At 35.6% G+C, this 23564-nt stretch overlaps 1 protein-coding gene across 1 annotated transcript; it reads left to right on the forward strand.

Annotated features, from left to right (window-relative positions):
• Window positions 1-204: 204 nt before the first annotated feature.
• LOC127878252 (uncharacterized) lies at window positions 205-23113 on the forward strand. Its single transcript, XM_052424772.1, has 24 exons — window positions 205-415; window positions 1111-1226; window positions 1368-1494; window positions 1891-2043; window positions 3124-3205; window positions 3659-3761; window positions 4432-4515; window positions 5731-5838; window positions 7076-7099; window positions 8136-8180; window positions 8632-8679; window positions 8805-8888; window positions 9248-9393; window positions 9981-10158; window positions 11193-11399; window positions 11848-11970; window positions 12559-12654; window positions 13129-13230; window positions 13630-13731; window positions 14207-14381; window positions 19614-19648; window positions 20218-20289; window positions 21197-21416; window positions 21675-23113. The coding sequence occupies exons 1-24, from the start codon at window positions 205-207 to the stop codon at window positions 22220-22222; spliced, it is 3189 nt and encodes a 1062-aa protein (XP_052280732.1). The 3' UTR covers window positions 22223-23113.
• Window positions 23114-23564: the final 451 nt, after the last annotated feature.

Raw genomic sequence — 23564 nt, forward strand, 5'->3', positions numbered from 1 at the left:
GATGGAACTTTCCCTCCAGATTACCATGTGCTGTCCGCAGAGATGGAACTTTCCGTCTGAACTGGATTTTCGTTTAGAAAAGACTTCCTTTAACCAAATACGACAAGCAAAGCGGAAAGTGCTTTTTCTGTTTAGCCTGCGCGGACTGCAGATGCTAATCTGGGACGACGCTATACGTACATGCATTAACCCGGTTTTCGCAGAATGAGGCTCCGACTTAATGGTTTTTGTATTGAAGGTTCGGAGGTTACGGGGGCCATAACGTGCCCGAACGTGATTCTCGGCAACTACAGCGTCGACTACGAGATCCCCCATACTTCATCGTCAGCTTACAACAGCACGTTGGACTCGTGCTCGAACAAGACTCTCATGGACTTCGAGAACTCCAGAACGACCCTGAAGCTTGGCTATACGGGTAGCTGCATACGGTCTTTGTGTTTATTATATTCGAAGGAGTTATATTCATTATTAAATTTATAATTAATAATTATTTGTTTTATATGTATTTGTATACGACCTCTATAGTATATTGCAGTATAGTCACGGCATGTTGAGTCTAACCGTCTGCGTAGTTACATCTAAAATACAGTTACATTCCCGCAATATTTGAAATTTTGCAAATTGCGGTGTTTTTGTTGTTTTAATTATTATTTAGTTTAAACCTATTTATTTTAGCTCGATTGCATCGAAAGCCTAAGGCTTATATAAATGCTCTCGAGTCCGTTTCCTGGGCCTAGAACCAGTACTTGGTGTCTTTTGGGGAGATCTAAAGAACGCTCCCACGGTGGGGATCGAACCCTTGACCTCCCGGTCGCTAGGCGGACACCATATCCATTACACCACGGCGACCTTCAAATTATTATTTGCATAATAACGAAATAAATAAAACTGAGAAAATGTAAATAATATATTTCTGGATGCAATACTAATTTTTTTAATCAACCTTATTAACGTTTAGACTTTTATTTAAACTAATAGTACTTTCTTCGTTGTTTAATGATCCAACGCTGTGAATGAACGACTGTGTAATATGTTACTTGTCGACTGTCCGATTTGCGTTTATTTTGCTATATTTTCAAACATTTTTTAATGCAATTCGATTCCAAACAGCTGGGTCTCAGATGTTGTGCGTGTATTCTGTGACATCCGGTGGCGAAACGTATCTGCACACAATCAACATTGACGCATCCGTGGACAAAAAGGCCACGTACCGTTTTACTTGTTGGGTAAGGTGAATAATATAAATTTAAAGTATCTGCAATCGAATATTTAACATGCGTAAAAATGCATGCGTTCTTGATGCCATATTTATGAATGTTTATTGATATACAAATATATTGTAACGATATGTTTCGTGTCATCCCCAGGTGCTGGCGTACACGAGCGGCAAATTACAGGGCACGGCATACCCGATGGAATGTCACAGCGGCCAGACGTCCACTGCCGTTGAACTGGGTGGACAGACATTCGAGTTTTTACCGTATTATACGTGTGGTAAGTACGTCTGCACTTGTGAAGTCTACTTTACGCAATTAGGGCACACGTTAAATAGAGCATTTAAAAACAAAGTCATAACGAAGATGCTTAAACAGAAAACATGGTCGGTAAGTTATTAAAAACTTGGTCGGTATCTTATTTAACAAATTGTTTTAAATTCTACGCAAATCTGATTCAAATCATAGAGCTGGGGTTCAATTAAAACTGAAGTTAAACCTTAGCTAGTTTTAGCAAATTTTGTCATTATCAAACAATAACTTCGATAGTGCTAAATAATAATACTTCATTTCATAGGAACCTTGCAGTGAAACTATATTCAGCTTCAAATTGCCGTCATGTAATGTACTGTATTTAAGTTTCAATTTCTTCGTTCAATAACCAGTATCATTTTAGCGCCGACGACGACGGATTCCGGTCTAGCTGGCTGGGAAATAGCGCTAATTGTCCTAGGAATCTTGCTCGCCATTGTCGTCATCGCCTTTGTTGCTTTCGTCATCAAAACCCGCAACCAACCCACGCCCTTCGATAGAATGGAGATTATGAAAGGTAAAACTATATTAATGAAAACGATTGTTGCAAGCGTGTGATAAACAGTAGAGCGTATAAAGTGTGCGAGCTGGTTATTTATGTATTCCGCCTTTAGCTCGTATAAACTGTTAAAGATTGTGCGTGTTCTAGCTTTAAACAACGGTTTTGGATAGTCAAGTCAACAATATACTGCGTTTGCTAACTTCGATTAACATGTTATGGTATTGTGTGAGTTAATGCATCTGCCATCTCGGATGAATGGTTTTAGGTCTTACGTTTGCTAGCTTGGATGACCGGTCTCATGTGATTCGTGAGCTAGCTTGGACAACCATTTACATGTGTTGCGCGTGTTAGCTGTGATAACAAGATTTCGGTATTACGCTTTCTAGCTAGGGTATAGGTATTGTGCTATCAATGGGATACGTGTACGACATGTATTTTTAACCAGGTTTTCCTAAGGAAAAAACTGGTTATTAGATTGGCGAATGTCGGCGGGCGGGCGAGGGGGGAGGCGGGCGGGCGGGGGATGGGGGGCGGGGGGGGCGGGCGGGCAGGCGGGCGGACTGGGGAGAGGGGCTGGCGGGCGGTCGGGCGGGGTTGGGGCGCTTGGACGTGCTGGCGGGCTGGCGGGCGGTCGGCGGAACAAGCTTGTCCGGGCCATAACTTTGTCGTTTATTGTGAGATTTTAAAATCATTTGGCACATTTGTTCACCATCATTAGAAGGTGTGTTGCGCGAAAGAATTACGTCGATATCTCCAAGGTCAAGGTCACACTTTGAGTTCAAAGGTCAAATATGGCCATTAATGAGCTTGTCCGGGCCATAACTATGTCATTCATTGTGAGATTTTAAAATAATCTGATACATTTGTTCACCATCATTGGACGGTGTGTCGCACAAAAGAATTACGTCAATATCTCAAAGATAAAGGTCGTCATGACTAAAAATAGATTTATTTTGAAACAAGGGGTTAACTATGAACAATCAGTTCAGTCAGTTTTACTTGTCTCCCTTTGTCAGACTTTTTTTCAAATGAAAAACCTGGTTTTGTGACAATTTTTTCCTTGTTGTATTTTTTGCGTTTGTGTTTTCATTCCAGATGGTTCCAGGCAGTCCACTCCGGACAGTCTCACCGACGGGCTGACGAAATCCCAGATGGAACTTTTAAGGGACGACCCCAGGTTAGCCTGTTTCATTTATTGTCTGTACGCATGCGTGTAATCTCAGCACGCATGAAGCGGCAAACTGGGAGTTGTTGTGTGTGTCCAGAGCAATTTTTAGCACATACACCCAGTTTTGATACGTTTGACATAATAATACATGTCGTTTCTGTATAAATATGAAAAGTCTCATTTTATTTTGGAAAAAATAAAAATATTTCGCATTTTATATTCACTCGATCCAATACTTGAACGAAATGGTCCGTAAACTTAAATACAACTCTGAATGGTTACATGTTTATGTTTACTAGATAGAACAAGCATACATTAAATGTATAAATAGTTGGTTTATTTGTTGTATCTGTTAAGATTATACAAATATTTAAAATTAAACCCGTCAATAGATTTGAATCACGTTTTAATTATATGTCACATCAAAATTTAATTTTACAAATTGTTCACATTTTTTGTCAGGTTTGGCCATTTTATAAAGGACCGGAAGGAAAAAGAGCGGACATTTGACTTGATTGAGGTGCACACTGACAAGAAGAAACCCCAGGACCCTGTTCCAGTTAAGGTATACATTTGGCAGCTATGTAAGCCTTCAGTAAAATTATTGACGTACTGTTGACGTACAATGATATAACGTTGCATGTATTATGCATGCATGGCTGTTCGGCGCGTCGATTACAGACCTGTATTCTCAATGGAACGTTTAAACAACTCGTTAAAAGATAAACAGAAGAACTAAACTTAAACTTTCTTCTTTACAGGAAACATTTAAGCCACGAATTCGTCTGTTTTCTTGTTTGATGCAATCGTATTATTTTAGTAACCGTTTCTGACCTATTTTATTGTGCTTGAATACAGAGTCCGTTTTCTTGTTTCTGGTGCAATTATCATGAATACAAGGTATTTTGTTTTGGTGAAATTTACATGGGTAAGGAGTCACTTTTTTATTTCTGTGCATTATCTAGTCCGTAATCTGTTGTATTGTGCATGAATGCAGAGGCAGTTTTTTATATTCGTGTTCAATGTGTATGAATACAGTGTCGATTTTCTGATTTCTGGCATATTTTGCATGCATACAGAGAGTGTTTTCTGGTGTATGTAGATGAATCGGAAAGCCCTTTTGTGGTATATTGCGCATGTATACATAGACTGTTTTCTGGTATATGGTAGATGAATCGAACTACCGTTTTTTGGCATATAGTGCATGAATACAGACTCCGTTTTTATCTGTTCAGGAGGAGCCTCGAGAGCCGTTAGAGTTCCCGCCTGGCAAGAAGCCCATTCCCCCTACTACACCGCGACCAGAGGAGGACGACAACGTAAGTTGATTATAAGAAGCCCGTCAGGGAAAAACTGGGCAAAATGAACGTGCGTAATGTGTCGTCCCAGATTAGCCAGTGCATTTGACGCTTTCCGTTGTAATGGTATTTAGTTCAGATGAGGTCTCTGCTATACGAAAATTCATTCTAGGCCGAAAGTGTCGGGCTGCACAGGCAATATGACACGACACTTTACATACATTCATTTAGCCCAGTTTTCCCAGAACGCGACTCATTAGATTGTAACACACACTCGGCATGTCTATTGTTATATATTAGTTTAATTGTGTTTGGCAAACAGCACCTCTTTCTAATGTCCTAATGTGAGGTATCTAATACCCTTTTGAATCTCTGAAGTGGCATTGTTTGCGAGAAAATTTAACAGTCTGTACGACCTAATGTATGCAGTCTAACATGGTTTAAAAACACTTATGTTTCAGTTAAGACATCCTGAAATGATGAAAACATTTGTAGTTTTTCTTTCTTCTCTTTTGTTAGATAATGAACTTTTTTAAATAAATTTATTGCATCTCATTACACTAATTTTTCATCAGATATAGGAAACATTGGATCAATGGATACTCTGCGTAAACGCTTATTCAGAGGGACAGTTACCTACAATGAAACATTGCAAACGGTTATGTCATATATTGATAATTTATATCGTATATACCATAAATTTAGTAAAATCACTTCCATGTACTTTGGCTGCCATACTTTAACAACATATAGTTATTGTGGAAATACAACAACGTTCGTAAAACGTTTTAATACAAACGTGTATATCATTTCCCGCATACACGTAACATAAAAATTAAGCACACAGGTGAATAACATTATTATATAAACATATTTCTCTTGATGATATGGTGTGATTGTGTTCTAAGGTATTATGAGAAACAAGTAGAGTCCTACCCTGGGAAAACGGGGCTTAATGCATATGCTTTAAGTGTAGTCCCAGATAAGCCTGTCCCCGAACTGGATTTGCGCCAAGAAAAGACTTCCTTTAAACCAAAAATATAATAAAAAACGGAAAGTGTGGTACCTGATTAGCATGTGTTGAGTGCACAGGCTAATTTTGAAGGACACTTTACGCCCATGCATTTAGCCCCGAGCGAGGTACATACATTTATGTATTTGACTTTGAAGAGAATTAGCAAAAGCTATGCAATGACTTCTAAAATATCAAAGAAGATGACACTTTGTACTGTTCAGACGCTCATGCGCATCAAGAAGGAGCGCGAACGGAAGGAGAAGGAGCGGGAAGAGCGGCGTCGGAAGGAGCAACAGACGGAAGAGCTCCGCAAGAAACTCGAAGTCAAGGTAAGAACCATATATTTTAAGTTTTATAAAAATTTTTAAATGAATATATATGGGGTATGTGGAGGTTTAGAGTTCCAAGAGCCCAGACTAAATGCCTAAATGAATTGACCGCTCCAAGGCGGTGACCAGAGTTTGATTCATGTTTGTTCTGTACTGTGTGTCGTTTATAGTATGATTGTTTTGTGTCTCACTCTCTGGCCATATGTCTTTTTTAGCTCACCTGATTGCTCAGGTGAGCTTTTGTGACCGGTCTTTGTCCGTCGTACGTCCGTCCGTCCGTTAACATTTGTTCGTAAACACTCTAGAGGCCACATTTATTGTCCGATCTTCATGAAACTTGGTCAGAATATAATATATAACACTATAGAAGTCACATTTTTTGCCTAATCATCGTGAAACTTACTCATTACATTGGTTTTATTGATTTCCTGGACAAGTTGGAAAATGGCTCAGATCGGTGAAACACACTTTTTAGCTCACCTGATTGCTCAGGTGAGGTTTTGGATTGGTCTTTGTCCGCTGTCCGTCCGTCCACATTTGGTTTGTAAACACTCTAGCATTCACATTTCTCAAGCATTCTATATCAAAGTTGCTGAAAGATCTCAGTCAAGTTTGATGCTGAGCAAAATCACATAATTAATGCCATAATTATTGCCCTTTTATTGTCTAAATTTTCATTATATTATACAAAATCCTTGTAAGCAAAGTTTGATGTTTGGTAAGGGGGGTCAACTCAAAATATAGGTCACCATTTCAGATCTTACAAAAAACAAAAACACTCCCTACGCCAGAGTTTTGGTTCAATAATGATGAAACTTGACCAGAACGTTTGTCTGGTAAATATCTAGGTTAAGTTTGACATTAGGTAAAGATTGAATAAACCGACTCCTCTCAGGTGAGCGAACTAGGGCCATCTTGGCCCTCTTGTCATATAAAAAGACCACCTTGTAAAGTTATATTTATTATTTGCTGGTGCTGCTGAAGTTACACTTAAAATTCAGTGCGATTTGTAACTCATAACAATATAGATATTTAAGCGACACATTGCGTATAATTAAGTATAACTCAGTAAGGTTACCAAATAATAAAAAAAACTATCAAGTAACGCATGATGCAGGGACAAAGCCATTCAAATCAACATTTTATTGAAAATTCAATACGGTTTACTTTTGACTTCCCTCATATTTAGATATACATGTACATTTTAGTCAATACATACACATTTTGTCTCTTTCAGGAACCGGAGGAAACTGTAGATCCGGTAAATTAACTGTTTACTTCTACAAAAATCACTATTCGTTACAACTTTGATTCCAGATTTTAAAGTTAGCGCACCTTGTTATGTTAACGTAAGGGCAGGATTGTCTAAAAATTAAAAATTCCCAATAAAATAAGAGTTAATATAATTTAAAGTAACATTAATACTCAAAATCAACGAATATTTCGCAAAATATTTCGTAACATAAAGTTTACCCATAACAAATCAGTGTTCCTTATAGCAAAAACATCAACGCTTGGTGTGGTATTGTAACATAAATTTAGGAGATACAAAAAGCTCGTTTTCTTTTTTTTGGCACAATATATTCAATTTTAATTTCCCGCAACGATATCTATTCATACGACATACGAACACTAATATGGTACATGAACATTTGTTGAATATATTGTCTCACAAACAAACAAAAAATAGCATGTGGTATCTTGTTAAATCTCTTTGACCACATCTAGCGTTGAAATTTTGGCTATTGCTATAAAGAACATGACTTTATATGTGTTAACTTTATTTTTCGAAATATTGTACGAAATATTCGTTGATTTTGAGTTTACATAGGTTTTTAAATGGTGATAAATTGTTTATGCATAGGAAAAAAAATATTTTTCAAATTTAGCAATGATACATTTTTATTTTATGCTTTCCGGTGGTTTATCGAGAAATATGAGTGAATTAAAACTGATAATTTTACTGTTTCAAACAATGAAAATTATCAGTGAAAATTATCGATAATTTTCACTGTTTACTGTGAAATGACGTCATTTTTTTACGAAATGACAACATTATCCCAGCGAAATTCTTTAGTTAAACTCTTTAACAATGTATATAAACTGTGAAAAAAAGCATAAAATAAAAAGAAAATTTGTTGGATTCGGTGGAATATCGATTTTAATTCACTCGTGATCATAGAAAATATATATTTTCACTCGTGGCTGCGCCACTCGTGAAAATATTATTTTCTATGATCACTCGTGAATTAAAATCGATAATCCACCGAATCCAACAAATATCCTCTATATTGTAGGTGATTAAACACACACGGGAGAACGAATCGAGTGAGGAATATGAGGTATATATCACTGCTATTAGATGTCGTAATAACATGAATGTGAACATATACCACGATCTTCATATGAAGAAGACTTCCATTTATTAGCGTAGACATTGTAACTAAGTTCTTTAATTGAATGATTTAAGGGTAAAGAAGATTTAAACTATGTTTTTATAATTGTATATTTATAAAAATCATTAAACGGTACTTTATGAATTTTTTAAATGCTAAAATGCATGATGGTACTTACTGGTTCTCTTACCATAAGCATATATACCTTTTATTTCGCCCTATGTTGTTTGAAGTTGGTTTCTGTGAGACATATTCTACAGTCTCAACTACACCTTTAACAACACCATTTTTATTTTGCAATTTATATTGATGTCAACACCACTGTTTGATGACGTGGCATTGACGAATTTTCTTATTCTTGTATTGCCTATCATAGAACTATATTTTCATTATTTAGACGGACGATTCAGAAAAGGAGGAACGTGCACAGAAACTGTTAGAAAAGGTAAGGTCGTTCTTTTCTTTTTCTAATTTAAGTTTTGTTCAGTAACATAATGTGAACGAGCGTTTATTTATATGTGCTCATTATTTTTTGATGAATTATCACCTGCTTGTTTGTTTTGTCTTCAGAGGCGACGTCTGGCAGACGCTGCTTACAAACCACCGGAAGGGGTAGCCGAGGGGAAAGTCGTCGGGCGGAAGAAGCGGCGAAAGGTCGGTTAATGTATAAAAAAGACACATTCAAACTGAATGTTTTTGAAGACAAAACATAATGAGAAGTATTATCTGTGAAGTTTAAATAAATTAACTTTATAAACTAGCTAATTGTTTTCGTTCGTTCAATACTGTCTTGAAATACAAAGCACAGTCTAGAATGTGATTATCATATTAACGTTTGGTATTCAAATGTTTCATGATTAAAACATTGGCAAATACTTCTAGCATCATCTTGTATATACATTAGGAAAATATTTTAGAGTGATTGTAATGCCTACTTAATAACACAGTATGACATGTCAAGAGCAAGCAGCCAATGTAGATTATCAACATGACACATGTTCCCCGATTTCCAGCACGAGGAAGGTCACGTGTCTGATACGCCTGGAGGCTTTCTTACGCGGGAGCAGCAGGAGTTGCAAGCGTCCAAGAGACGCAGTCGCAAGAAGATGATGAAGCAGATGGCGAAGAATAAACTGACGCAGAGCGATCTTGAATACAGGTACGCAGTCTGGAAGACGCATGTCGTCGAAATAAATACACTGTACAAACGGAATTTAATTTTAATGTCGAAAAATACGTTTCTCTGGTTCATTTTTCTTCATGTATATCAAAGTTGGAGACCCACTTATCTTAGACCATTTGACACATCTTGTTTTTCTTGATAAGATCTTAAATTTATGTTCACTCATTTACTTATTTCATATTTTATAATTCGTTTTGTGGCATTTTCGCAATAGAATGGACGATCAAGAAATTCAAGAAATTTATTCAAGAAATCAGCGGCACCGTTACTTATCATTATAGAATCGATAGTTCGACAGCTACAATTCAATCAATCTGAGACCATAATTTTGAGGAAAAAAATGTGAAAGAGTAATGCATCTTAAATTATTCTATTTACCCAATTTAATTTATCGCATATTTGAGGATCTGCTCGAACTAAGTTTACTGATCAAATCCGAACGAATTATTTTATATATAATATTTCAATCGAATGGTTTTTGTATGAATATCCATGGATACGCTCTAACAAAAGTTTACCCACCACATCACTCACAGATTATATCCGTGTTCTCTTGCCTGTAGCGAGTCGGAAACGGACACCGGAAGTCGGCGTCACAAGCGCCGGAAGAAGGGCGAGCCCCGCGCACGTGGCGCGCCGCACATGGAGAAGTACATTTTCAAGAAGGACATCGAGGCCGAGCTGGATGACATGGACTATTGGCACGAGAAGGAACGTGCGCCGAAACCCGTCGATGATATTGTACGTATTACTGTGTTTATTTCATACGTATTGTCGTGGGTATAATTGTTACACGTGAGATTCACTCTGTGAAAACCCGTCGATGATATTGAACTTATTTATGTCTTTATTTGAGCCTTGTACATTAAAACCGGACTTTATGCATGTGCGTTAAGTGTCGTCCCAGATAAGCCTCTGCAGTACACACATGCTAATCAGGGACGACACTCTCCAATTGTGTGGCATTTTTGCTTGAATGAAGTATCTTCTTATCCTAAATTCATTGAAGGGGTAAGCTGTCGATCCTGACAAGACTGTGGGACGATATTTTACGCACGTGCGTTAAACACCGTTTTCCCTGAACGCGACTCAATTCATACACATGTATTGTCGTGGTTCTAATTTAATGTTGTTGGTTGGATGTTATTGAAAACCATTATGTTAAAGAAACATTGTCGAGTCCGGTTTTGGGGAATGAACTTTTATAGGAATCAGTATTGCTTGCCATCATTGGAAAGATTTTACAACGATGCCGGCTGAGTTTCGAACAAAAGGATCTGTGTTTGTTTAAAATAACTTATCGATACATTTTGTGCTGTAAACGAATGGAGATAGGTTAAATGATAACATTTGAGTGTCTATTCTTTTTAATAGATATACTTTTGTTTTGCCTATTGTTTCATGTTAAACTATAAGTTTATTGGAAAACATTACAGGTTTGGCGATATATGTTTATGACCCCTTTCGTGTTGTTTTTTTTCACTAGCTGTACAGTTTATTATTTCCGCATGGTCAATATTTGAGTAAAATTATTCGGGAAAAGTGCGATCTTATTTTGCCCTTCAACTTTGAACGTTCTTTTACTCAAATTTAGTCTAATCGTATTCATATATTTGACCAATTAGAATGCGTCTTATGTGTTCGCGTCAGTTTTGATCGATTAAATATTGAAAACAAAAAATACAATTGATCTAAATGCTTAGAACATCGTGAAATGCGGTTCAAGGATGTTCACTCGTATGGCCTGGTGATAGAAAATAATTTAATGATAACAGTTTGACCTCGACGACACCAAGACGGTGCAGGTGGCGCCAGCAGATACCGGAAGGGAAGGCGAGGAGGGGAGCGAAGAAAAGCGAATGGAGAACGTGCTTCAAGACGAGGAGAGCGTGTGGGCCACGTACGGTGTTTCCGGTTTCCGGCCGGGACCCAACGGGGAGCTTCCGGAAGGCTTCCATTTTGACGAAGAAGGAAATGTCGTAGTACGTGGTAATTTACATAAAACTTGAGGCCAGGACAGTAGTAACAAACACATTATGCCATTAAAAATTGGGATTAAAGAATATTACATTATTCAAACTACTAGTAATTTGTTCTAATAAAGATCACAATTTGAATCTTTCACTGAATTAATCAGTCATTGTTAAACGATTTATTTTTAACTTATTTTACAAATATTTTTTAACAAATGCTTTTTTTGCTTAATTTTATTCAAGTTTTATTCGTGAATATATTTTAAGTAAATACAGGCCTAATACTGTTACAGTACCATGGAATCTAATTATTTGTAACAAAAATAATGTTAATAATTAAATTGTAATTACAGAAGAAATGAGTTACCTTAATATGTTTACAACAGTCTATATTTAAATGGTTTATTGCCATGCTGAGAACATGATTTGACGCATAATTGGTAATTATCCAATGTAGAGAGACGCCGACGGGAAAGTGATTCCCAAGACAGCGTACGAGAAGCAGATGGAGATCCGACGCCGGCTGAAGGTGTTTGCTCTTCCAAGACTTAAACGGAACACAGACGGACGACCTCTCGGGGTGAGTACATCACGATCCTCATTCTTTAAGAACACGTACTGTTTCTTGATGTTAAACTAATACACTTTATATCATAATGTTTCATATCACTGAAAAATCTGAATATTTTTTTATCATCAGTTTTTCATCGTGTATTCAGTCAAACTATCAGATATTGTTCTGAACTGCCAGAATTTCTTCCGGCTTTTTATTTTGGTCTTCAATAATTCGGAGATTTATTGATATCTTATTCAAACCATATTTGACGATTTATGTCGTGTAAAAAAGTCATATCTACCGTTTTAACGGGAAAAAAACGCGAAACGCGAAACAATCTAGAAAAGTTCATTGCATGTATACAGATAGCTTTATATTAACAACGCATATATAAGCCGCGTTCAGAAAAACTGGACGTATTACATATCCATTAATGCAGTCCAAGATTAGAATGGGCATTCCGCATAGGCTAATCAGGGACGACGCTTTCCGCTTTTATTGTATTTTTCGTTTTAAGTTTAGGAACATGTTAGCACAGAATAACCTGGGATGATACTTTACGCACATGCATTATGTCCAGTTTTATCAGAACGAGTATCATATTTTCTGAAGGGTTACAAAGACGACGAGTTTGGTCCGACCGCTGAGTGGGACTGGGGAGAGCCGATAAGTGCACAGGAGACCGAGGAGGATAAAAACCAGACTGCGGTAAGGTTACAACGCACACTGTTTCTCGTGTACACATAACGTCATAAAGGAAATGAGTACAGCTCAGATGTAATCATAAAGGAAATGATTACAGCTTAGATGTAATATACAAACCATTGCAATATAGTATACGTAAGCACACATTCTTACTTTAAAGTAAAATTGAACGAAGTAAAGGGAAAAGTTAAAAAGAAAAAAAGAGAATTAACTATTTGTAAAAAATAAGAACAGCACGCTATCATGTGTGATTTAGATTGATGGGGCACCCTGAAAGAAAATAGTAATGATTGAGTTGAGCAATCAATTGTAGTCGTTGAAAAAGCATTGATTGTATAGTCAGATGATTTACCTCAAACGCTTGGACAAACAACCGAAAAGCGGATATATAGAAATCCGCGTACTGGTCAATTGTTGCGCATGTTGAATAATAACATATTCTTGAAATAATGCAATTTCACATTTTTTTCTTTATAGCATGTACGACCGACGTCTCTTCGACAAGTTGGATTCACCACGGTCGAGGACAGGAACGACGCGCAGTCGCCCGTCAGTGATGACGACTTCGCACACAGAAAGGTATGACGTCACACACGCAATGAACACGACACTCAACAACAGTAAGATATGACGTCAAATGACAATACGTTGTTTGTCGAGCTAATACGTGTTTTCTTTCTTGTAAAAACCATACTTTATGGCCAATAAAGTATCGCTCCAATTAAAATTGCACTCCTTCAAGGCAAATATATTGCACTCTAGACATATTGAATTGATGGGTCGCCAACCTATCAGTGCTGCTGATCAGGAACGCCCACTATTGGTGTAACATTATTCAGCAAACATTTTATTAAATCCCTGTTTCATAGGTCAAACATTCCGATATAACGGTTTTAACAACTTGAAGAACATTCATCGATTGCTATTCGTGTACATGTATATAATTGTTAAATATGTTTTAATGTATTTTTATTACAGGGGCGTCTTCCGGGGTCGGCTGAGCGCACTCTTCTGAAGCAACGACTGTTTGACGAGACCGGGAAGCCTATTGTTGACTCCACCCGCCCCGCCTTCATGCCTGTAAGTACTCGCCGCATGGGCAACCGTGGAGGCACGAGATTTTTAGAAAATGTTAGGCCTATGTTGTATGTCATTGTCCGAGTTTCGCGTTTCTAGAATTTTTCAGTACAAAATGCAAACAATTATTGGTCGCGTTGTTTTATTGTCGCGGTCTTGAGAAATCGCGGTCTCGAGAATTTGATTGATGGAAACTGTATATCGTGTAATGGCATTCACAGTGTGGTATAATACAAGAAAAGGCATTACAAGTTTATATTATTGTTTAAAAGCCTTCAGTTTTTGTTTAAAATATCAAATATCACACTAGCTCATTAATGCTCCATCAGTTACGCGTCGCCGTATTTGCCGTATTTTCTTGTTATACACGCGTTAGCAAACTAATTTGCTTATCCTTTCATCTCTAGAAGTTGTCTGTCATAAGTAGCTATCAAACTTTAACTATAAAATAACTATTTTCCCTCTTGGTACTACCCAGGTGTACCTTACGAAAGGGGGCGTGAAACCCGACTCTGTATACATCGACAGCGCACAGATCGTGCGACAGGAACTTCCGGCGCGCACCCAGTCCCAACGACCACCGGTGTCGGGAGGTTTCAGTATGGTTTCCAGATCCGACACATTCAACGACGGCAGAAGCACCAAAGGGAAACGTTAGTATATACCAGTTCATAATTGTCTAAAGTAAAAGGTTCGTTCGCAATCCTTTGTATTAAGGACACGTCTTTAAGTGGTAAGATGCAAAATCAAACAACACCCAGTCGATTGACCTCTGAGTCTGAGTTTATGAGATATTTAAACCGGGAAAACCGGACTTAAAATGCATGTGCGTAAAATATTGTTTCATATAAGCACAGGCTAATCAAGGATGATGCCTTCCACATGGACTTGATTTTAGTTTAGAATAATTAGGGGCCTTTTCACGTTTTGGTAAATTGACAAAATTAAAAAAAAAATGTTTAATATTCCTAAATTGTCGTTGTGGTTATGATATTTGTGAGGTATTAACAGTATTATTGTTCATTGACCATGCTCTAAAATATTTATTATAGGCATATTTTGACGATTTAAAAAACCTGAAAATTATCGAGCGTTGCAACGCGAAACGATTGAATAATTCTGAGAGTTCTGTTGTTGTCGGATTGCCGAGTGGTCTAAGCGAAATACTTTTACTCCAGGAGTCAGTGGTTCGAGCCCAGTTGAGGGCTTCTTTTTTTCTTTCTGAAATTTTATTCTTGTTTTTTTTTTACTGGAGCCTTTTAGATCCAATGTTAACATTTATCCATATATGCAGGTGTCTGCATATTATTTCAAAAGAATATACCAGTAACTATTCATGCCATTAAAAAAGACCAGTCTGGGAACTTGTTAATTTTAGATATAACATTTGATACAAAAAGGTTCACACTATGTACCTTGTATGGACCTAACACTGATCAACCAAATTTCTACAGTGAATTACTTTCTGACATAGACAACTTAGGAAATGATACCTATATTATCTGTGGCGATTTTAATCTTGTATTGGATTCTAAATTAGATTATGTCCATTACAAAAATCTTAACAATAATAAAAAGTCAAGAGAATTATTATCTTCTGCAATGCATGATAGAAACTTGATAGATAGTTTTAGACTAATGAATGGCACTATTAATCAATACACTTGGCGAAAACCAAACACTCTTCAACAAGGTAGGCTGGATTTCTTCCTTGTCACTAGTAATCTTGTTCAAAATATTAGAAAATCTGATATACAATCAAGCTACAAATCTGACCATTCAGCTATAACATTAGAATTAAAAATCTGCGAAACAACCCATGGTAAAGGACTCTGGAAATTCAATAACTCTCTGTTACATGATCAAGAATATCTCGATTGTATGAAAATAAAAATTGGAGAAATAAAAAAACAATATTGCCTGCCTGTATATAACATCGACTCTTTGAACACGATTGATGATTGTGAGATTCAGTTTACCATAAATGACCAGCTTTTTTTAGAAACCTTGTTAATGGAAATCAGGGGCAAAACTATCTCATTTTCATCATACAGATCTAAACAGAGGAAAGACAGGGAAGATTTTATTATAAAAAAATTGAAATTCTAGAAAAAAATATTACTGAAAATAATATTGAAGAACTTCATTTGTTACAGCAGGAACTATCTGATATCCGTGATATTAAAATGAAAGGATCATTCATAAGATCCAAAGCAAAATGGATTGATGAAGGCGAAAAACCCACGAAATACTTTTGCAATTTGGAAAAACAACACTCATCTAGCAAAACAATACCTTATATTATAAACAATAATGGCCACAATATATATGATCAAAATGAAATTTTAGCAGAAGCTGCCTCATATTACAAGACTTTATACTCCAAAGGTGAAACAAAAGAAAGTGATAACGCTATATTTGATGAACTTAATTTGATACACGGTGCAAAAAATTGAATAACGATGAAGCTCAAACATTAGAAGGCATATTGACAATGGAAGAAATCTCAACTACCTTGAAAAATATGAAACATTTTAAAAGTCCAGGTTCAGATGGCTTCACAACAGAATTTTTTAAAGTTTTCTGGAAAGATCTTAAGTATTTCATTTTAAGGAGTCTTAATTATGCTTTTATTTCTGGAACTATGTCAATCACTCAAAAACAAGGTATTATCACCTGTATACCAAAAGAAAATAAGCCACGAACAACCTTTAACAATCTTAGACCATTAACTCTCTTAAATGTTGTTTACAAAATAGCTTCAGGCACAATTGCAAACAGACTTAAAACAGTTCTTGACAAATTAATTTCCAAAGATCAGACTGGATTTATAAAAGGAAGATATATAGGTGAAAATACTAGACTATTGTATGATATCCTAAAATATACAGAAGATAACAAAATCCCAGGACTCTTATTAACGTTAGACTTTGAAAAGGCGTTCGACTCATTGGCATTCAATTTCATTGAAAAAACTCTAATTTATTTTAACTTTGGTCCAATGTTCAGAAAATGGATCTCTCTTTTTTTATACAACACTATGTCAGCCATTCAAATCAATGGATTCCAGTCTGAATCATTCAAAATTGAAAAAGGCTGCCGTCAAGGCGATCCGATCAGTTCTTACATTTTTATACTATGTGCAGAAACATTGGCAATCAAAATAAGAAACTCAAAACAAATTAAAGGAATAACTATTGAAAACATTGAATACAAAATTTCCCAATTTGCAGATGACACATCACTTTTATTAGACGGTTCTGAAAGTTCTCTTAACACAGCACTTGACCTATTGCATACCTTTGCCCTGGAATCTGGACTAAAAATTAACTATGACAAAACAAAACTCATATGGATAGGCTCCAAGAAATATAGTACACACTCAATAAAAACTAAATACAAACTTATATGGGGTTCAACCAATTTCAAAGTACTAGGTATCATATTTGATGTCAACCTAGAGAAAATGATTGATTATAATTATTCTAGCAAATTGACAATGTTACAAAATATCATAAATTTTTGGAAAAGGAGAAATATCTCACCTTTAGGAAAGATTACTGTAGTTAAATCCATGTTACTCCCCCTTTTCACTCATTTATTTATTGCTCTTCCCAGTCCAGGAGTACATATATTAAATCAAATACATAATTGTTTTTACAACTTCATATGGGATGGTCCTTTAAAAATCAAACACAATATTCTTATCAAACCTTATGAAGAGGGAGGGCTGAATATGATAGATATATACTCATTTGAAAAAAGTATGAAGCTAACATGGATAAAGAAACTTGCACTATGTACAGGTAAATGCTTTGTATTAGTCTATTCACTGTTTGATGTTAAAAAAATGTTAAATATGGGTAATGCATATGTGCAAAAAATTGTTAAAAGATTAACTAACACATTTTGGAAAGATGTTCTTAATTACTATAGCATATATGTTAACAAATTTAAGATTTGTACATTTGATGATGTATTAAATATGCCATTATTTTACAATGACAACTTTAAAATTGGTATGAATTGCATTTATGATAAGAACATGTATGAAAGAGGAATTAGACTTGTTAGAGACATATTATGTACCTCTGGAGGGTTTAAGACCAAGAATGATATTGAGAATTACACTGGAAAAGTGCTAAATTTTTTATTCTATGAAGGAGTTAAAAGAACTGTATCAGATTTTATTAAAAAATCAAGTTTTGCTACTGTTAACAAGTCAAACACCACTGGAGTATTTTTCTCTTCCTATCTGAATGTTATTGTTTTTAAAGCAAAACCAAATAAATCAATTTATAGCACATATACATTTAATAAAGAAAAACCTACATGTCAAAATAAGTGGAATGAAATATTTAATAACATTGACTGGAAGTTTGTACATAACTTTGTTTTTGAAAACTCCAGAGATACATATATACAATGGCTTCAAACTAGAATTGTACACAGAATCTTGGGTACAAAATCTCTGTTATATAAAATGAAAATTGTTAACGACAATCAATGTTCTTTTTGTAAAAAACATGAGGAAACCTTAACTCATCTTTTCTGGGAATGTGAACACATTCAACCCATTATCAACTATATAAAATATTCAATGAATCTAAACAACATCAATTTTCCCAACATCTCTTGCCAAGATGTTCTACTTGGGATTTGTTCTGAAAAAATGACCCCCATTAATATTTTATTTCTTGAAATGAAAAGGTATGTTTTTATCTGTAAAAAACATAGTAAAATCCCAACAGTACCAGGGCTAAAAAATAGTTTTCAACTAGCATGGGAAATTCAAAAGCACACCATTTGCCAAGGATCGGAATTTCCAAATTGGTCAGTTGTAAGATTATTAATCAATGAACCCATAACTTAAAATGTACTTGCTTTACATTGATGTGCACTGAAATGAATGATTTCAACTATACACTGTGGTTTTGTTTTCACATATTTTGTTTGTTCAAATCTACACTTTCTTTACCTTTTACAAAAGAAAACAATGATATGTGTAGTACAAATCTCCATATTAAGTATGAAGATCCCTGTGTTATATAGAAAGTATAGTTGCTACTTGTATTTTCTGTGCTTTCACAAAGTTTGTCATTTACTATGTATCTATGTATACATGCATACATTGTACATTGCTAAATATAAACTTGCATCCGCTGTTTATAAACGTGCAAATCATTTAGTTGTATACTAACACAGGCTGTATTTAGATGCTACTAACACATAATTTTTGTAAGGTATGGAGTAGGATGGCCTCGACCTACACATACCTATTGACGAGGTAAATAAAGTTTTCTTATTTAAAAAAAAAAAAAAAAAAAAAAAAAAAAAAAAAAAAAAAAAACATTTATCCATATAAAGCATTAAATTACAAACTTCAATACTTGCCAAAACCTGTGAAAAGGCCCCTTTAATTAAACAAAAACTTCCACAAAGGCAGAAATTATCTGTACAGGCTAATCTGTGACGCGATTACGCACATGTGTTTTGCCCGTGTTCACAGACGCGATTACGCACATGTGTTTTGCCCGTGTTCACAGAGCGGTGCTTAATTAGATGTAAGGTCAGAGGGTATACTTAAAGATGTATAAATCTTAAATTATTTATAGTGTAAAAGTGAGTACAATAAATAGCTTAATATGATATAAGCTCCATATATTTTTGTTAAAGTGTGTTATTTTTATATGTGGTGTGGAATCCAGCGGGAATATTGTTTAAACATACAAAAAGTCGGGTTTTCTAGCAGTTTGACCAATACAATATTGTTTAACAAAATATATTTTTGAAAAGTCTAGAATATGAATTATTTAAAAGTGTCTACAGTTTCGAAACATACCGTCGTCATCCACCATTAAAGTGCGGTATACATCCCATTTCAGGGCGCCTTTCTCTTGTGGGATCTGAGAATATCGAGGTGAGTGCATACAAGTGAAAGGGATTCTTGAATACCTGAGTGAGAATTTGAAAAAACAACAACATCGTATACAGTTATATAAGCGAGACTTAACGTTATCTAACGTGTTATTTTGTAAATGATATTTCATTCTTTGTGTACGTTCAATGCATATCATTAACCATGTCTAGCCGCTGACACCAGCTTTAATCATGTTATTATTTTCTGCTGTATGTATGTGACGCATAGGCAATCATCTAATAGCCTTACATAAGATACTAGCGGATGGTAACAATAACGCCCCTACTGATAATATCGCTCGAGTTTCATATTATGTTTGTTAGAATTGAGTCTGAAAATCAGGAATTATATTATTTCGGACTCAAGTTATTTGTAAAGTATACCTTTTAAAAACGTATTTGCAATTCTTTTTTGTCATGCACTGGCTAATTTGGAACGACACTTTACGCGCATTCATTTTGAACCATTGTCCCAGAGCGCGGCTCAATTAAGGATACAGATGTGTCTTTTATGAAAGGAAGAATCCGTCCCTATATTATTTATTTACAACTACCTTTTCTGTATCTTAGGCGATTCGGAGAGAGCGCCGGAACATCGGTTCTGATGACGAGTTCTTCCTGGTGCCCGGCAGTCTTGGCCAGGTATTGCCACAGTGACCTACATGTGAATTTATGACCTTGTTTCGATATAATTATTACTATAATAATAATAATAATAATAATAATAATAATAATAATAATAATAATAATAATAATAATAATAATAATAATAAAAGCTTTATTTACAGAAGGTTACACATTAAGACAATTACACATTATACATATTATGCAGATGAATCAATACTTTTTTACAATGTGGCCTTCTTAAAAAAAACATACACACATAGGTCTATAACAAGTAAAACATTATTTTCTTACATCTATACATAACACACATTTTGTCTTTTAGACAGACACACATGGAATAACATTGATTAGAAAATAACATGACATATCATTGATTAGAAAAATTGGTATACTGTTCCAGATATTCATGCTATGGTATGAAAACGCTCATTTCTTATAATCTGTATTTGCTTTGGTATTAACAATATCGTTATGGGTGGCAGATCTTTAGTTATAGTTGAGATTTTGAGAAAAAGTTATAACATCATTTATATATTCTGGAAAAATATATTACTGTTTAACGCAATGACTTACCTTGGTTGTATTCAAGTTTTTTTCACCTTGTAATTTAATCACTATTTCGAATTTGATGATAGTTCTCCTTAGAGCATAACATATATACACTCAACACTGTTATTATTTTTTAATTGTTGATGGTAATTTTCAACCATATTCCCACTTATATATATTTGATCGTATTTAACATTTGGTATGAAATATAAAGCTAGAACTTTTCAGTTATGATGTGCAATCACTTTTAACATATGCTGCTTTTAATTTTATGAAAGCCATCCGTTTTAGCAGCATTGCGGAAGAGGCCCGATATTTAATGTACTTTTGATTAAACAAGCCTCCCGCTCAATTTACTTTTGATTACTTTCAGTTAAACAAGCCTCCCACAATCCTTGACTCCCAGCTTGACACCAACCACTGCTCGCGCTACAATGCGCACCAAGCGTCAGGCCGGGAACGAACCACAGTGACGGACATGAGCATGCGCACTGCGCCGGACTCGACACTTCCGGTCGACCTTAACATGAGGAAGTACTTGGAAGAACTCTACAAGGACAAGCAGTACTTTGATAAATACGTCAAAACTGAAAGTAAGTCGATTATTTTAATGAGTGCATTGGACAACTATGTGTTTTGAGATTTCACTGTAATCATCTGTGTATGGGTCCATTTTTATATTAAACCGTGTGTCTAACGAAAGTGAATTGATATTGGAGTCTTGTTTCAAACGTATTTGTCGCTCAAAGTGTTTATTTATATGATATGTTTTGCTGTCCATGTGACGAAATAATAAGTTTACTAATTAGTTATTTGTGTTACCATTAAATTTACTTGCTCTCGTTTTTCAGAACTCCCCACAAATGCGGGTATTGAGACCCTTGAGCTAGCCAACCACGCGCGGGGCTTCCTGAAGGAGCGGGCCGAGTACTGGCGGGATCATCTACCGGAAACACCGGCACCGCCTCCTACGGAATTGGGATTGCGGCTGTCACGCATGCGCACATTCAACGGAGATGATTCCGGTTTGGAATCGGGTCTTATTTCAGACCGTCCGCTCAGTGCAGACGACGTACAGGTTAAATCTAACCTACAACCACAACAAGTGACGGAGCGATCTAGGTCGACAGGAAACTCCGCCATGCCTACCGGGGAACGCGTTCCCCCAACAGGAAGGTCACCAGAGCCACCGGTGATGAAATCGGAGAGAATTAAAACTGATAAAACTGTTACGATTGACGACACGCCAAGAGAGATGACTAAGGAGAAGGCGAAACTCGGCGGTAATATAACTGAAGACGCGAAGCCTGCGCCAAAGAAAAAATCTGTGATCGGTAAAGAAGACGTCATGCTACGAAATACCGTTGTTACAATCAATGAAATTGATAATGAGCAGTAGCTGTAATCGTGTGTAGTGTTAATGACTGAATTAAACCTATTTATGTTGTGTATTATTTTATTTATAATGGCGACATTATAATGTAAACGATAATTATATAAATTAGTATAGAACGTTGCGTGTTTCATATATATAGCAAAATGCTAAACACCTCGAAATTATTTGTCACCTTCACATGATTTTTCAATGTTTGTTAGATGTTGGTGATAAAAATAATGGTATGTTTCCGTATTTCGGTTGAATGTCATAGGGTCAATTATATATCGCATACAAATATGGACAATTGCATAAAGCGAACATGTGATACATTTGAAACCAAATACAGGTTTAAAGGTGTACCCGTATATCTTGCCAATTATGTTGAACTAAGTTTCAGTCTGTGTGGTGTAGCTGTGATCGTTTTCACAAATCGTGTGAATGTACTGCATTTACACACACTGACAACAATTTAGGCGTGAAGTATAGGTCAAAAGTAAAACATACGTTGAATCTTAAACTATTTGTGGTATTTTGTCATGTTTTGTTTCCATTTTTTTGTCATGATACTTGTTTCATAAGTGTTATGTTTTCTTCTTCTTAAAACAATTTAATGTTTTATGATGGTCAGACGATGTTTTGAATACTGATTCGATTCTATTGTATACGATGAAGGTTTTCAATTTAGAGTTTACAATTTAGACAAATATATTTCATCCGAATATCCGATTCTGTTTTACAATATATTTTGACTCAAACATATTGTATGTACATAATAAGTGTCATTCAGTTTGTCCCACTTGTGTTTGCGACATGTAGCTATGTGATTGCTCCACACATATATGTATAAACAATTGTATGAATTTCGTACAATCCATGTCGTACGATTTATATGTTTACACGGCTTTAAAGGGATCTTTTCACGCTTTGGTAAATTGACAAAATTGAAACAAATTGTTTCAGATTCGTAAGTTTTCGTTTCAGTTATGATATTTGTGAGGAAACAGTAATACTGAACATTAACCATGCTCTAATATAGCCATTATATGCATCTTTTGACGATTTTAAAACCTAAAAATTATAAAGCGTTGCAACGCGAAACGATTGAATAATTTGGAGAGTTCTGTTTTTGTCGTTAAATTTTGTGAAACTACGAAGATTGCTTATATAAGGTATAAAATACGTCAAGAATGTGTACTTGGCGGAATAGCTCAGTAGGCTAAAGCGTTTTTACTTCAGGACTCTGGCAGGACTCCAGGGGTCACTGGTTCGAAACCTGATCCGGGCAATGTTTTTTTCCTTTTTTTTAATTTTTTTTCTTGATTTTTTACTGGAGCTTTTACGATCCAATGTTTACATTTATCAA

The sequence above is a fragment of the Dreissena polymorpha genome, chromosome 4 (assembly GCF_020536995.1).
Source record: "Dreissena polymorpha isolate Duluth1 chromosome 4, UMN_Dpol_1.0, whole genome shotgun sequence".
Taxonomy (NCBI): Eukaryota; Metazoa; Mollusca; class Bivalvia; order Myida; family Dreissenidae; genus Dreissena; species Dreissena polymorpha.

Coding starts and splice junctions, on each gene's coding strand:
- LOC127878252 (XM_052424772.1), top strand. CDS start 205: ATGAGGCTCCGACTTAATGGTTTTTGTATTGAAGGTTCGGAGGTTACG. Junction 5,839..7,075: donor GCAAGAAACTCGAAGTCAAG/GTAAGAACCATA, acceptor TGTCTCTTTCAG/GAACCGGAGGAAACTGTAGA. Junction 7,100..8,135: donor CGGAGGAAACTGTAGATCCG/GTAAATTAACTG, acceptor TCTATATTGTAG/GTGATTAAACACACACGGGA.